Raw genomic sequence first — 17,693 nt, 5'->3', positions numbered from 1 at the left:
AAATAAAGGTTAAAACAGAGGTGTAGCTTCTAGAGTTGCACATAGTCAATTTACTATTTATTATTATAAAAGAAGCCATAACTAATAAAAATAATGAAAAAAGACAAAACTTAACTGGTCAGTTATTACACTTGGCTTGAAATCACTTGAGTCAGTCATTAATTTCCATTACAATTCAACTTTACTTTTGAGCACCATTATACAAAATCTATTATTGATTCAACTGCTAGCTAGTTCTCTTTTAAACACTTCTCTAGAGTATAGCATGGGTGCTAATTACTTGGCTCAGAACTGGAAACTGTTTGTTTAGTACAAATACAAAATCATCTATGATTTTGAACGATAGACTTTTTAGGTATTAAGACACTTCTGATAACCAAAAGGGACAATTAAGTATTTCAAGCTCAAGACCTGAAGAAAATGGAAAGAAAGATCAAAAGTGAAAACAGAAATGGTTGCATCAACATAACATGGGCTTAATACTTATAGGCACAGAACACAAAACCAGAGGTTATACTAAACCCACAAAATACAGCTGGATTATTATGCCCAATAACTGGTACACTTTAGTAGGAGGAATGCAAAGGTTTTGGAGAGTGTAGAAAAGAAATTTACAAGGATGTTCTGGTGGGGATGAATTATGGTTAAATGGAAAGACTGGAAAAGCTGGGGTTGTTCTCCTCTTCTATAAAGGAGATTAAAATCATGAATCAGAGAATCCCTACAGTTCAGAAGGAGGCCATTCAGCCCATCTAGTCTGCACCAACTTTGACAGAGCATCTTATCCAGGCCTCCATCTCGGTCCTATCCCCACACATTTACCATGGCTAATCCATTCAGCCTACAGATCTTGGGACACTAAGGGGCAATTTTGCATGGCCTATCCACTTAACCAACATCTCTGGAATATGGGAGGAAACCTACACAGATGTGGGGAGAATATTTATTTATTTTATTAGTGTCATAAGTAGGCTTACATTAACACTGCAATAAGGTTACTGTGAAAATCCCCCAGTCACCACACTCCAGCACCTGTTTGGGTACACTGAGGGAGAATTTAGCATGGGCAATGTACCAACCAGCACATCTTTTGGAATGTGGGAGGAAATCCACACAGACACAGTGAGAACATGCAGACTCTGCAGACAGTGACCCAAGCCAGGAATCAAATTCAGGTCCCTGACGCTGTTGAGGCCGCAGTGCTAACCATTGTGCCACCATGCCATCCTACCCAAGGCTGGAATTGAACCCAGATTCCTGGCGCTGTGAGGCAGCAGTACTAACCACTGCTGAAGGTCTCAAAATGAGAGAGAAAGGATATTTCCATTGGCAGAAGGGTGGATGGACTAAATGGCCTCTGTTGTCCTGTGCTATTCCATGCTTCTATTAACAACCAATGCAAAAAAGAAAAAAACTTAATATCGCAGGTTAAAGATTTTCAAGTTAAGAAACTGGACCCAAGTGAACTACTTCACTTAGCCATAAGAAATAGGCAGATATATTGTATATTTCCAATATTTTTGATTTCTATTTCAGATTCAGGGTCTTTTTGCTTTAGCTTCATATCAAGTTTCTGGATGGTGAATTATAAGCAATTACTCTTTACGTGCACACGCATGCACACAAGTTAATAGTCACTGGGGCTTCTTACCAAGGTGTCAAGGATTGTTTTAAGAGGTAAATAGTGCCGAGACGTATCAAGTAAAATTCCTCTGTGAGCGAATCTCGGAGCATCCATAACCTCAGTTTTATTAATGAGAATCTGAAAGAGAAGAATGTATTTTGAATAAGTGGTCAATTGGCACAATTTTCACCCATGAAGAAGCATGAAACTTCCTGGCATTTATAATCTTCAGAATATTAGCACAATTATTGAACATGCACTCCGTCACACAAAAGATTGGGGTGAGACAGTAAAGGCACATGCACACAAACAGACACGAGCAAAAAGCATGTGTAAAAATTACAAATTGTGCCAAGTCCCCAAAGTGAGGTAAACCCAGCCACACTACACCAATTATTCATAATGGTGTGCCACAGGGCTCAGTTCATGGGCCACAACTACAATCTATTTTAATGGTTATAGTACATTCTATCCTTGCATCCAAGTCAAGTTTGCAGACAACATTATAATAGGTGGGAGAGTAAGACATTTACAAGTGGATATGGACATTTACAAGTGAATATGGATAGTTTAGGTGAGTGGACCAAAATTTGACAGATGGAATTTAACTTGGATAGGTATGAGGTTTTTGGTCAGAGGAATTAAAAGACAACTTATTATCTAAATGGAGGGAAACTTCAGTGCAGAGAGAAATGGGTGTCCTCATGCACAAATCACAAAAATCACAATGCAGGTGCAGCAGGTAATAAGGAAGGCAAATGGAATTTTGGCATTTATTGCTAACGGTATAGTGTATAAAAATAGGGAGATGCTATTGCAACTGCATAGGACATTGGTGAGATCACATCTGGAGTACTGCGCACAATTTTGGTCCCCTTACTTGAGGAATGATGTAAATGCATTAAAGGCAGTTCAGGGAAGGTTCACTAGATGGATTCCAGGGATGATGGACTGGTCTTATCAAGGAAGGTTGAGCAGTTTAGGCTTATACTCGCTGGAGTTTAGAAAAATGAAGAGGAATTACTTCACTCAAAGGGTCGTGAATCTGTGAAATTCTCTATTCCAGAGTGCAATGGATGCCGGAGCACTAAACTAAACAAATGAGGAGATAGATCAGTTTTTAATTAAGAGTGGGATGAAGGGTTATGGGGAGTGGGCAGGGAGGTGGAGAGGAGGCAGAGATGAGATTAGCCATAATCATATTGAATGCAGAGCAGGCTAGAGGCTGAATTGTCTACTCCTGCTCTTAGTTCTTGCAAGCTTGAATTTTACTCATCACCTCACCCAATACTATTTTAAGTTGTGTGGTCTTATGCCTGGAGAAAAGTAGCAACGTTGGTAGTAACTTCACTGTACCAGAGCCCAGCAATTTGAAAAAGACAGAAAGGAAATAGGAGGCTTCCACCCCGGGCTGACGAGACATCAAAACTCTCACACTGTTCCGAGAGTAATTACTCCAACTATCAACACAGTGTTAAAGCAAAGTAGTTAGTTGCAGATTAGATGTACACTTCAGTGAATGAGTGGCAAGATGGTTTCTTCCTGGCTCAAGTGGTCATTAATACATCAGGACTCATATGGTTCAGAAGAACAAATTCCAATCTAAAGTAAAGGAACTAAGATTCAAGTTCATAACTATTCACCAACCTGTCCTCCAATTTTTCTTTCTAGCCTGGATGATTATGTTCTTGGGCCCTTTAAATCTTGTACAGCCAACAATGCACAACAGCTTAAAAGGGCCAACATGGGAATTTTTGGTTGTTGAAACTTACAGGGAACAGTACTATTTACCTTCACATATTGCCCAAAGGTAAGAGCAACATGGCCTAAGTTCTGCCATTTAAGAACTCCATGCAGAAAATTTAAAACTTGTTATTTTTCCATTAACTGTGGTGATCTCTAGAGTCAGATGCCTAATTTAAACACGTAAAAGACAAACATGGATAAGTGACTCCATACAATGATAAGCCACACGTCAGCAACTTCCATCAGCAAGTTCTTTAGAAAAGTAGAGAATTACAATGGAGCGGTTAAGCATAGAATGCACCCTTTTGTCCAAGGCACAAAAGCAATATATCAATTCTCCAGTTTGTACTCAAAAGCATTACGCTCAGCAATGAGTTTGTAGCACAAATGGATGCTAGCTATTTGTTTAAACTTCTAATTTGTTTAGTTAAATCAACCTTTTTGATAAGGCCTATATTTGAAGAACCCCAAGTTACTGCACAGTTGGTGTGCCAGCCTATTAATTTGACAAAGCAAAGGAAAAACTATTAGTTTCTAAAATTTCCACAAAGCAGAATCCTGAAAATAGCTTACGGTTTCAAATTCATCCTCAAAGGCCAATTGGCTGAAGGTCTCAAGTCCTGAAATGAAAATTGCATGAATATTTATTATTTTAAAATAAAATTAATGAACAGTTTAGCTGGACCACAAAAAGTCCAACTCAAAACATTGTTTTGACAAATATTTCTTCCATACTGAACAGTTTAAACATATTGTTAACCAAGCAGATGACTTGTATATTTAATTTTTCAAACTTCTCACACTTAACCATCCCTCAGAAATTTACCAATTGATCCCATAAGTCACATTTAATAATGCAGTTGGATGTTTCCACTAGTAGGAAAAACTAGAACCAAGGGCACAACCTCAGGCTGAAGGGAAGATGCTTCAAAACAGAGATGAGGAGGAATTTCTTCAGCCAGAGAGTGGTGAATCTGTGGAACTCTTTGCCGCAGAAGGCTGTGGAGGCCGGGTCATTGAGTGTCTTTAAGGCAGAGATAGATAGGTTCTTGATTAATAAGGGGATCAGGGGTTATGGGGAAAAGGCAGGAGAATGGGAATGAGAAAAAAAAAAATTAGCCATGATTGAATGGCGGAGCAGACTCGATGGGCCGAGTGGCCTAATTCTGCTCCTATGTCTTATGGTATAATGCTTTACCCATTATAAGGCAAAGTGTCTTTGACTGTGGGCAACACGCGGTACAATTAGTTTACATTAAATAAAATATACTAGGATGCTCCCCAATAACCAAGTGTGCTTTCCAGTTCAGCCACACCATTCTACTATTCCTTCCTATTTGACACCAACGTCAATCTTAAAAAATCCAAAGCTCTTGTTTCCAGTGGGAAAAATTATCCATGATTCTATTATGGCAATTTAATTTAGAAAAATTCTTTCCCCTACCTTGTCTTTTCACAGTGTCATACAAGTTGGTTTGAGATACAAAGTCACTAATTTAGCAAGATGAAAGGTTTTAAGGCAATCTTTCCAACACTTACCTCGCAGTGCACCCCACACGCTTTCTGATTTTAGAGTAGCTATAGGTTGGGTAATACTGATTTCATCTAAAAGAGAACAAAAATAATAGAAGTAGACAAAAATGCATGTCACATTCTGACCAAAGAAAGCAAAATTTGATTACATTGTGCATGAATGGTGATGGGAAAGAAATAACTTGAATTTATTCTGGAAAATTAACATACACAGGCAATTCCAAAACTGGTAGTGTACTCATTAAAGTTCTAGGTTTAAATCCCACCCCAAAACTTGAGCACAAAAATCTAGGCTGATACTGCAGTATTGAAGGAATCCTGCATCATTGGAGGTGCCATCTTTCAGATGAGAAATTAAACTGAGGCCCCATTAGCCTGCTCAGGTGGATGTAAACGAACCTATGACATTATTTTGAAAAAGTGCAGAAGAGTTATCCTTGGTGCCCAAGCCAATATTTATCTTTCAATTGTATAGGGCGTTGGTGAGGCCACACCTGGAGTATTGTGTGCAGTTTTGTTGTCTGAGGAAGGATGTGCAGCGAAGGTTTACCAAGCTGATTCTGGGATCGCAGATCTGTCATAAGAGGAGAGACTAAGTCAGTTGGGATTATAATCACTGGAGTTTAGGAGAGAGAGAGGGGATCTCACAGAAACTTATAAAATTCTAACAGGGTGGATTCAGAAAGAATATTCCCAATGGTGGGGGAGTCCAGAACTAGGACTTTCCCCGGGTCGGTGGTGACGTTCACGAGGGGTCATAGGTTCAAGGTGAAGGGGGGGAGGTTTAACACAGATATCAGAAGGACATATTTCACACAGAGGGTCGTGGGGGCCTGGAATGTGTTGCCGGGCAAGGTGGTGGAGGCGGACACACTGGGAACGTTTAAGACTTATCTAGACAGCTATATGAACAGAGTGGGAATGGAGGGATACAAAAGAGTGGTCTAGTTTGGACCAGGGAGCGGCGCGGGCTAATTGTTCCTTGTTTCTCGTTTCAAGGCTTCATTCTATGATCATCTTGCTGGTGCCAGTACAGAGCGAGACTGCGGATAGTTGGGAACCTGTCTCGGGGGCAGGGAATTCATATGGTGTTCGTGGAAGTGGAAATGACTAGGGTTGGGAAGCATTTTCCGATTAGGGCCATTGTGATCTCCTGGACTCGTTTCGATCGCCTCAGGGGGTTGGAGAGGAATTTCCCAGATTTTTTTCCCCCATATTGGCCCTGGGGTTTTCACTCTGGGTTTTTGCCTCTCCCTGGAGATCACATGGTCTGGAATGGGGGGGTGGGGGTGAGTTAATAGGTTGTGATGAACAAAGCATCGTAGCTGTGAGGGACAGCTCGGTGGATAGGATATTGGTATGTAGATAGGCTGGAAAATTGGGCGGGGATCCTGGATTCAGGATTCAATCCTGGACCGGGGAGCGGCGCGGGCTTGGAGGGCCGAAGGGCCTGTTCCTGTGCTGTATTGTTCTTTGTTAGGAGCCATAATTTGAGGATATGGGGTAAATCTTTCCGAACTGAGTTGAGGAGATATTTCTTCACCGAGAGGGTGGTGAATGCGTGGGATTCACTACCACAGAATGTAGGTGAGGCCAAAATGTTGTCTGATTTCAAGAAGAAATTAGATATAGTTCTCGGGGCTAAAGGGATATTGGGGGGTGGGAGGGGAATCAGGATATTGAATTCGATGATAGCCATGATCAAAATTAATGATGGAGCAGGCTTGAAGGGCCAAATGACCTAGGTTCTATGTTTCACAAACAGATAATTTGGTCATTGTCAGACTGCTATTTGAGAGTTTGTTGCATTTGATTTGGCTGTCACATTCTAACAGTAACTACACTTCAAAAGTACTCCACTGGCTATAGATGTTCAATGGGCTTGAAAAGTACTGTCTAAAAACACAACTCTTTTTACAGTCAATTATTTTTTGACATGTAGGCAAACTGAGCAGCCAATTGTCTCATATTGGCAAGTGATTGATTAGATCCTATTTTACTTCAAGAAACGTCAGTCACAATACAGGATGAACCCTGCTGAATGGTGTCATAGTTTCTTCCAGAATGGACCTCAGTTGGCATTTTCAACAAAACATCATTCCTGAAGTATCACAGTGAAGCCATTCTAGGTAATATGCTGTTTCCCTATGCCATGGCATTACCAAGCTGAACAACAACTCAAAATTAGTTGAGCTAATTACTTTTTTTTAAAAAACAAAGCTGCAAATGTAACAGTTCGTCAGAATCTACCAGCAAGGCCTATATAAATTTTCAGTAGGCATTTAATAAGGTTCCACACAAGAGAGTTTAGGAAAAAAAGAATGAAATACAATTGGGGGCAACCTTGAGACACAGGTTGGTAACTGGTTGGGAGATAGAAGGCAGTAGAGATAAACAGAATATTCTTGGATTGGTGGAATGTGTGTTTCCCAGGGATTTTTCCTATGACCATTTATATTAAAATGACTAGGATAGCAGCCCTCCAAGCCTGCGCTGCTCATGTGCCCACTACACCATTCTTTTGTATCCATCTATTCCCAGTCTGTTCATGTGGCTATCTAGATAAGTCTTAAACGATCCCAGTGTGTTCGCATCAATCACCTTGCTTGGCAGTGCATTTCAGACCCCCACCACCCTGTGTAAAATACATCCCCCTGACATCTGTGTGGAACCTTGCCCCCCTCACCTTGAACCCGTGACCCCTTGTGTTCGTCACCTCCGACCTTGGAAAAAGCTTCCCACTGTTCACCCTATCTACGCCCTTCATAATTTTATACACCTCTATTGTGGAAGATGAAGTTCAACACAGGGAATAGCATGGGATTTATCAAACAGAGGAGTGGTTCCAACATCATGGTAGAAAGTCACTGCACACTTCTTCCAGGCTAAAGAGACATCAATCTATCACTTAACCGGCTTCTTGTCCATACAGCAACTACTCGTCTAATCCTTGGGCCTCAGGGATGATACTCTTAAAGGAATGAAAAAGAGCATATGCAATGCAGCCATGATGTAGCTGAATGACATAACAGACTTGAGCATCAAGTGTCCTATCCCTGTTCTAATGGCTCCTTCCTGGATAGTCAGTAATGATTATTTGATTGCTTGCAGTGAAGCTGCTTTGCTGTCAGAGAGAATAAGAATATGAAAGGACCAAAACCAGAATCACTCCAAGAGAAACCACACTAGTCTATACTGAGGAATTGGCTTTTTGAGCCAGTGACAGTTTCCCACTATGATCAACGTTACTGAAAAGGCTAAGAAGAGGGGACCCAAGCATAATGCCAATATAGGGGAGCAGAGTGTTTTAAAAATGGACCAGAATCTTCTTCAGGAACATGGAAAATAATGAACTAATACTTTCCCCCTTTGGGCGGCACGGTAGCACAGTGGTTAGCACTGCTGCTTCACAGCTCCAGGGTCCCGGGTTCGATTCCCGGCTTGGGTCACTGTCTGTGTGGAGTTTGCACATTCTCCTCGTGTCTGCGTGGGTTTCCTCCGGGTGCTCCGGTTTCCTCCCACAGTCCAAAGATGTGCGGGTTAGGTTGATTGGCCAGGTTAAAAAATTGCCCCTTAGAGTCCTGGGATGTGTAGGTTAGAGGGATTAGTGGGTGCAGACTCGATGGGCCGAATGGCCTTCTTCTGCACTGTAGGGTTTCTATGATTTCTATGAAAAGGAAATAGATACAACACTCAAATAGGCAATGGCATTTTAGGGTCTCTCACAAAAACAGGAAGTCAGATTATCTGAATGGCTATAGATTGATATAGGGGAACGTGCAACGAGACCTGGTTGTCCATGTACGCCAGTTGCTGAAAGTTGTAGCAGACAGTAAAGGCAGCAAATAGCATGTTGGTTTTCATAGCGAGATGATTCAAGTACAGGATCAGGAATGTCTTGCTGCAATTACACAGCACCTTGGTGAGACCACACCTAGAATACCGTGTGCAGTTTTGGTCTCCTTATCCAAGGAAGGATGTTTTTGCTATAGACGGAGTGCAGCAAAGGTTTACCAGATTGATTCCTGAGATGGCAGGACTGATGTGTGAGGAGAGATCGAGTTAGAACTGAATAATCTCATTAGCGATAGACAGCATGGTTTTGTACGAGGTTATGCCTCACAAATTTGGTTGAGTTTTTTGAGGTGGTGACAAAAACAATTGACGAGGGAAGGGCTGTGGATGTCGTCTATATGGATATTAGTAAAGCGTTTGACAAGGTCCCTCACGGCAGGCTGGTGCAAAAGGTTAAATCTCACAGGATAAGAGGTGAGCTAGCTAGATGGGTGGAGAGCTGGCTTAGCCATAGAACACAGTAAGAAGTCTCACAACACCAGGTTAAAGTCCAACAGGTTTATTTGGTAGCAAATACCATAAGCTTTCGGAGCACTGCTCCTTCGTCAGATGGAGTGGAAATGTGCTCTCAAACAGTGCACAGACACAGAAATCAAGTTACAGAAAACTAATTAGAATGCGAATCTCTACAGCCAGCCAGGTCTTAAAGGTACAGACAATGTGGGTGGAGGGAGCATTCAACACAGGTTAAAGAGATGTGTATTGTCTCCAGACAGAACAGCTAGTGAGATTGTGCAAGACCAGGGGGAAAGCTGTGGGGGTTACTGATAATGTGACATAAGTCCAACATCCCGGTTTAGGCCGTCCTCATGTGTGCGGAACTTGGCTATCAGTTTCTGCTCAGTGACTCTGCACTGTCGTGTGTCGTGAAGGTCGCCTTGGAGTACACTTACCTGAAGATCCAAGGCTGAATGCCCGTGACTGCTGAAGTGCTCCCCCACAGAAAGAGAACAGTCTTGCCTGGTGATTGTCGAGCGGTGTTCATTCATCCGTTGTCGTAGTGTCTGCATGGTTTCCCCAATGTACCATGCCTCGGGACATCCTTTCCTGCAGCGTATCAGGTAGACAACGTTGGCTGAGTTGCAAGAGTAGGTACCATGTACCTGGTAGATGGTGTTCTCACGTGAGATGGTGGCATCCATGTCGATGATCCGGCACGTCTTGCAGAGGTTGCTGTGGCAGGGTTGTGTGGTGTCGTGGTCACTGTTCTCCTGAAGGCTGGGTAGTTTGCTGCGGACAATGGTCTGTTTGAGGTTGCATGGTTGTTTGAAGGCAAGAAGTGGGAGTGTGGGGATGGCCTTGGCGAGATGTTCGTCTTCATCAATGACATGTTGAAGGCTCCGGAGGAGATGCCGTTGTTTCTCCGCTCCGGGGAAGTACTGGACGACCAAGGGTACTCTGTCCACCGTGTCCCGTGTTTGTCTTCTGAGGAGGTCGGTGTGGTTTTTTGCTGTGGCGCGTCGGAACTGTTGATCGATGAGTCGAGCGCCATATCCTGTTCTTATGAGGGCATCTTTCAGCGTCTGGAGGTGTCTGTTGCGAGCTTCCTCATCCGAGCAGATCCTGTGTATTCGGAGGGCTTGTCCGTAGGGGATGGCTTCTTTTACGTGTTTAGGGTGGAAGCTGGAGAAGCGGAGCATCATGAGGTCATCCGTGGGCTTGCGGTACAGTGAGGTGACCGTCCTTAATGGAGATGCGCGTGTCCAAGAATGCAACCGATTCCGGAGAGTAGTCCATGGTGAGTCTGGAGCAGTGCTCCGAAAGCTTATGGTATTTGCTACCAAATAAACCTGTTGGACTTTAACCTGGTGTTGTGAGACGTCTTACTGTGTTTACCCCAGTCCAACGCCGGCATCTCCACATCATGATTAGCCATCCGGTTGGAGGTCTGTGACTAGTGGTGTTCCGCAGGGCTCTGTACTGGGACCTCTGCTGTTTGTAAGATGTAGCTGGTGTGATCAGTAAGTTTGCGGACGACACAAAGATTGCTGGAGTTGCGGATAGTGATGAACATTGTCAGAGAATACAGCAGGATATAGATAGGCTGGAACATTGGGCGGAGAAATGGCAGATGGAATTTAATCCAGATAAATGCGAAGTGATGCATTTTGGTAGATCTAATGTAAGGGGGAGCTATACAATAAATGGCAGAACCATCAGGAGTATAGACACACAGAGGGACCTGGGTGTACAAGTCCACAGATCCTTAAAGGTGGCAGCACAGGTGGAGAGGGTGGTGAAGAAGGCCTATGGCATGCTTGCCTTTATTGGATGGGGCATAGAATATAAAAGTTGGCATATGATGTTGCATCTGTATAGAACGATGGTTAGGCCACATTTGGAATACTGCGTCCAGTTCTGGTCGCCACACTACCAGAAGGACGTGGAGGCTTTGGAGAGAGTACAGAGAAGGTTTACCAGGATGTTGCCTGGTATGGAGGGTCTTAGCTATTGAGGAGAGATTGGGTAAACTGGGGTTGTTCTCCCTGGAAAGACGGAGGATGAGGGGCGACCTAATAGAGGCATATAAAATTATGAAGGGCATAGATAGGGTGAACAGTGAGAAGCTTTTTCCAAGGTCGGAGGTGACGAACACAAGGGGTCACGGGTTCAAGGTGAGGGGGGCAAGGTTCCACACAGATGTCAGGGGGACGTATTTTACACAGAGTGTGGTGGGGGTCTGGAATGCACTGCCAAGCAAGGTGATTGATGCAGACACACTGGGATCATTTAAGACTTATCTAGATAACCACATGAACAGACTGGGAATAGATGGATAGAAAAGAATGGTGTAGTGGGCACATGAGCGGCGCAGGTTTGGAGGGCCGAAGGGCCTGTTCCTGTGCTGTATTGTTTTTTGTTGGTTAGGATTATATTCACTTAAGTTTAGACGAATGAGACAAGACGAGAGAGAGAGAGAGACTCTTCTGCCCTCCAAGTCTGCACTGACCATGCTGCCAGAACCCCTTCTGGGGACCACATCCCTCTATTCCTATCCATGTATTTGTCAAGAAGCCCCTTGAAAGTCACCATCATATCTGCTTCCACTACATCCCCCCGGCAGCAAGTTCCAGGCACTCACCACCCTCTGTGTAAAAAAAACTTGCCTTGCACATCTCCTTTAAACCCATGCCCCCTAGTAATTGACTCTTCTATCAGGTCGCCCCTCGACCTCTGTCATTCTCGTGAGGACAAACCAAGTTTCTCCAACCTCTGCTCATACCAGGCAACATCCTAGTAAATCTTTTCTGTACCTTCTCCAAAGCCTCCACATCCTTCTGATAGTGTTCAATTCTAGTCGCCACACTATGTTCCAAGTGCAGCCTAACTAAGGTTCTATAAAGCTGCAACTTGACTTGCCAATTTTTAAACTCAATGCCCTAGCCGACGAAGGCAAGCATTCCGTATGCCTTCTTGACTACCTTCCCCACCTGCGTTGATTTGTGGATATGGGGTAAATCATTTAGGACTGAAGTAAAAAGAGAAATTCTTTTGCCCAGAGAGTGGTGGGCCTGTGGAATTCACTACCACAGAAAGCAGTTGAGGCCAAAACATAGTAGGTTTTCCAAGAGGGGCTCAGTTTTGTCTTATGGGGCTAAAGGAATCAAAAAAAGTTAACCCAGTTTCTAGTCCCACAGGTACTACCAGAGCTGCAGTGCTTCCAGCACTATTTCAGACTACCAGCATCCATAGTGAAAGGTCAATGCCAGTTCGCAAGACATATTTTGACCCAGCGACAGTGAAGAATGGCAGCAATACATTTCCAAGCCAGGATGGTAAGTGGCTTGAAAGGGAACTTCAGGTGGTGGTGTTCCCATGTGTCTGCTGCTCTTGCCCTTCAAGATGTTAGCAGGCATGGGTAGGTAATGACTCAAAGTAACTAGTGTGGCCCATGAAACATCTTTATACACAATTAAAAATATTTTCATTCATTGGTTGAGGGTATCACTGGCTAGACCAACATTTATTACCCATCTGGAATGATAAAGTTGCTGTATGCTTGAATGGCAATATTGAAAAGTTGCTCCACTGTTAACTTAGTAAAACTGGCACTAAGTTCTACATTCGTAATTAGTATGTGTGCACTGTGCCAAAGAAGGTCTGGTCTCACCATTAAGTATAGTACTTTTGGTACAAAGGTGGTTTTTATTCCTTCAGCCATTAATAATTGTCAGTGATTTTACAGCTCAGGAAAAAAAAACATTCAGGTGTAGGTGTGCCAGCTCTCCAATCTAAGCCTTCTTTTCATCCCTCTAGCTTAATATAGATCCTTCCAATTTACTGTCTAGGCACCTCCTCACCATTCCCTGCAACATCCTCAAGACTTCTTCTGCAACCCTTCATGTAATGACCAGAGCTATACGTAGTAATCTTAGTTGTGCCTGAACTACTGTTTTTTTTTTTAAAAACACAATTCTATTATAGCCTCTCTGCTCCTACATCATCCTCCCCCCCCCCCCCAACAAAAAATACTTTATTCATGAATCTGAGAGAACATTACAAACATTCCAAAGTGACCATCACAAAAAACATTATTCAGGTTCTTTACATACATCAAATAACATTGAGATGCTTCAATACAGTAAAGAAACATTCTAGACATTTTACAATGATCTTATAAATGTTGCAAAGTTATTTTAAAGGATGTCTACATAGAAAAAATTGCATTCCAAGGTTCTTCAGTACAGCTGAGATACATGTAATATTCACAGTATGCATTCAATGAGTCATTCGGTACAAGATGTTCTGTTCCCTTTGGTTCACTGGAGTTGAAAGCTCTTGGCTAGTGACTATCTCCTTTGCGCCTCTCTGGTGCCTGCCCCAAGCTTCAGTGCCTCCCTCAGCATGTAGTCCTGGGTTTTGGAATATGCTAGTTTGCAACACAGTCAGGGACAACTCCTTGTACTGGAAGACCAACAAGTTTTGGGCAGACTAAAGAGCATCTTTCACCAAGTCGATGATCCACCAAGAACATCTGATGTTTGTCTCAGAGTGTGTCCCTGGGAGTAGCCCATAGAGAACAGTTGTGTGTCATGGAGCTGTTCGGGATGAACTTTGACAAAAAGCACCCCATCTCACTCCAGACCTTCTTTGCAAAGGCACATTCCACGAGGTGGACAACAGTCTCTTCCTCACCACAGTCACCGCAAGGGCAATGTGCAGATGGGATGAGACTCCAGTCGTGTAGAAAGGCCCTCGTCATCAGACCCTTTCTCACCAACCAAGCAGGGTCTCGGTGCTTGTTTGAAAGTTCTGGCAATTGGGCATTCTGACAGTCTGCTCAGGGAACCATCCACCAGGATCTACCACCTCCTTTTCCTGTAGGACCCATTCTATGCCTCAGCTAATAATGAAAAATACACTGCGTGTCATCTTAACCATCTAATCTACCTTGACGTGCATGCCTAAAGACCCTTAAAAGTCCCTCTATCCGCTACACTTTAAGTCCTACCAATTATTGAGTATTCCCTCATCTTATCCATCATACCCAAATGCATTGTCTCACTTCTCTGGATTGAATTCAATTTTCCACTTCCTGACTAGTCCACTGTCTGCAGTTCTCTATCATTAACCACAGCAGCAGTTTCTGCATTATCTGGAAACTTCTCAATTGCGGTTCTGACATTCAAGTCAGAAACACTGACACATACATGTCAGAAGGCAACAGATGTGATACTGAGCCCAATGAAGCCTCAGTCACAAAACACCAACTGACCATTATTAACTTTTGCTGCCTGTCACTGAACTAATTTTGGATCCAACTTGCCATTTTTCTACAGATGCCTAAGGCTTGCATTTTTACTGACCAACCTGGCATGTGACACCTCAAGATTCTTGCTAAAACCCATGTAGACTATGTTATACATGTTGGGGCACAGCCCCTTTAAGGGTCAGGTGACATGGGTGAGGGAGGAGCTGATTGGGAACTACCTCAAGTAGGCAGTCAACATGGTGTGGAGCAAGTAGACTGAATAAAGGCCTGTGTTCCCTGACACCTGGCTGAGGGGCAGTTTGAGGAGATACCCAACTTAACAGATTCAAACATACCATCCTCACCAACCCTCTTGTTACCTCCTCCAAAAAATCCACCACATTAGTGATGACACTTCCCTTAATAAATCTGGTCTTTTCTATGATGATTTATCAACTTCTAATAATTTGCCCATCATGGACTTAGAATCATAGAATCCTACAGCACAGAAGGAGGCCATTCAGCCCATCAAGTCCACACCAACAAGCCCACCCAGGTCCTAGCCCCATGTATTTACCCTAGCTAGTCCCCCCGACAATAAGGGGCAATTTAATATAGCCAACCCCACCTAACCTGCACATCTTTGGACTGTGGAGGGAAACCAGACACAGGGAGAACATGCAAACTCCACACAGACATTGACCCAAGCCAGGAACTGAACCCAGGTCCTTGGCACTGAGGCAGCAGCACCAACCACTGTGCCACCATGCCCACTTGTCTGTAATTATTTAAGGAGCAAGGAAAACGTTTTGAACTTCCTCAAAAACAGTAGGTCATTGGTTGCAATGGGCTCAGGGGCATCCCGAAGGCGCTATAGGAATGCAGCCGCATCGTGGGCATGGGAGCTGCATTGATATAGCACCACACTTGATCATTGGGGGCGGGGGGATATTATTTCCCTCCATCCCTTCCCCCTGGAACAATACTCACAAGCTTCGTTGCTGGTGATGCTGGGGTGCTGGTTACACTCGGGGTCACTGGCGGTAATAGTGACCTGCAGCTGGCGCACTTCTGCGATGTCGCCCAGGCGGGCGGACAGTCCTGGCGGGGTCCTGGCGGCCGAGCTGCCGAAGATGTGGTAGAAATACCTGCGGAAGGCATTGTCCAGGATGGAGCAGCCGACAGCGGCGCTGGATTGGGGCGAGTGGACGATCTGGAAAGTGTGGCCGCTCAGCCGGTAAAGCTCGGGGCTGAAGTGGACCTGTTTGGGCAGGGGCCAGAGGGAGCCGGAAGGCGACTCCTCCTCGTCCTCCTCCTGGGGCTGGCGGGCCGCCTCATCCTCCCCGTAGATAGTGTCGGTGGCGGCGGCCAGTCGGCACAACAGCAGAGCCAAGCCCCAGAGCGCTGGGCTACAGAGCTTCGCCATCGCCAGTCTGACTGGGCAGTGCCGGCTCGAGCCCGGATTTAAGTGGCCGCGTGCGGCGGTCATGTGAGCGGCGGCCCCTCACGTGACAAATTCAAAAACAACCTCAACGGTCAGCCCCCGCCACCAACTCCAAACCCCGCCGGGTCCTAGCGCCCGCTCACACACGCGTTGGAGATTGCATCTGTTGAGTTTTCTTTAAAGTTTATTTATTAGTGTCACAAGCAGTGCCGGATTTAGATTTGGTGAGGCCCTAAGCTATCATAGAAATCATAGAAACCCTCCAGCACAGAAAGAGGCCATTTGGCTCATCGAGTCTGCACCGATCACAATCCCACCCAGACCCTACCCCTATATATTTACCCACTAATCCCTCTAACCTATGCATCTCAGGACTCTAAGGGCAATTTTAGCATGGCCAATCAACCTAACCCGCACATCTTTGGATGTGCTATATAAAGCTTGGAGGCCCCTTGTTAAAAAGTGACACCAAAAGGTCTCACAAAGGTGCGTACCAAAACAGGACCTTGGGTCGCCACAAAAAAATTGAAAACATAATTATGCCTTTTAATTATTTGAAGTGAAAAATACAAATTATTTTCAAATGAATGCATTTACTGATTACATATTTATCATTTGGCTGGCTTGATCTCTCTCATAGATTTTGGTAATTTTGGTAATTTTTTGAGTTGCTCTTCAAGCTGGTGCTTTCTTTTTCTTTTCTGGTATCCGCTCTTAAATGTTCTCTTCATTGTAAACCTTCTGAAATTTTGTGAGGCCCCTGCAGATTGTGAGGCCCTAAGCTGTAATCATAGAAATCATAGAAACCCTACAGTGCAGAAGGAGGCCATTCGGCCCATCGAGTCTGCACCGACCACAATCCCACCCAGGCCCTACCCCCACATATTTACCCGCTAATCCCTCTAACCTACGCATCCCAGGACTAAGGGGCAATTTTTGTAACCTGGCCAATTAACCTAACCCGCACATCTTTGGACTGTGGGAGGAAACCGGAGCACCCGGAGGAAACCCACGCAGACACGAGGAGAATGTGCAAACTCCACACAGACAGTGACCCGAGCCGGGAATCGAACCCGGGACCCTGGAGCTGTGAAGCAGCTTGCTTAGCTTATGCCAAATCCAACACTGGTCACAAGTAAGGCTTACATTAACACTGCAATGAAGTTACTGTGGAAAATCCCTTAGTCGCCACACTCCAGCGCTTGTTCGGGTACACTGAGGGAGAATTTAGCACGGCCAATGCACCCTAACCAACACGTCTTTCAGACTGTGGGAGGAAACCGGAACACCCAGAAGAAACCCACACAGACACGGGGAGAATGTGCAAACTCCACACAGTGACCCAAGTTGGGAATCGAACCCGGGTCCCTGGCGCTGTGAGGCAGCAGTGCTAAACATTGTGCCACCCGAAAGAACACTGAATTGCTCCTGCGCCACACAGCGGAAACAAAGTCAAAGTCCTTTGGAGGCACCACAAAAGTTATAAAATAAAAAAAAAAGAATTTGGTTACACGGAAGGAAGCCATTTGGCCCATGGAGTCTGAAATAGCTCATCCAAGACCACTGTCACTCCACTAAACCTAGCTTTATTTACAGAGAAAGCAACACTCAGACAGGTATAAACCCGGAGTGGCAGTAACTATGACACTCCACATTATGTACACATGAATGGCTCCCTGATTGGACAAACACTACTTAATCAGAGAACTCATATTGTAAGAGGCCCACATTGTGGGCCTCATTAAAGTCAATACAGAGTCTATCCTATTTCCTGTTCTATCACCAAAGCCCTCAGGTGC

At 44.3% G+C, this 17,693-nt stretch overlaps 1 protein-coding gene across 2 annotated transcripts in view; it reads right to left on the bottom strand.

Annotated features, from left to right (window-relative positions):
• Positions 1–16,142, bottom strand: part of hexb (hexosaminidase B (beta polypeptide)) — a 48,710-nt gene extending 32,568 nt beyond the window's left edge. For both annotated transcript variants that reach the window (XM_078214908.1, XM_078214909.1), the window contains exons 1-4: positions 15,441–16,142; positions 4,910–4,975; positions 3,944–3,990; positions 1,652–1,762 (exon numbers count right to left, since the gene is read on the bottom strand). In XM_078214908.1, coding sequence (XP_078071034.1) covers positions 1,652–1,762; positions 3,944–3,990; positions 4,910–4,975; positions 15,441–15,939 — 723 coding nt within the window. In that variant the 5' untranslated portion in view covers positions 15,940–16,142. The remainder of the gene's footprint in view (positions 1–1,651; positions 1,763–3,943; positions 3,991–4,909; positions 4,976–15,440) is intronic.
• Positions 16,143–17,693: the final 1,551 nt, after the last annotated feature.

The sequence above is a fragment of the Mustelus asterias genome, chromosome 6 (assembly GCF_964213995.1).
Source record: "Mustelus asterias chromosome 6, sMusAst1.hap1.1, whole genome shotgun sequence".
In the NCBI taxonomy this organism is placed as follows: domain Eukaryota; kingdom Metazoa; phylum Chordata; class Chondrichthyes; order Carcharhiniformes; family Triakidae; genus Mustelus; species Mustelus asterias.
Note: the sequence above shows the minus strand (reverse complement) of the source record. Positions and strands in the feature narration are given on the sequence as shown.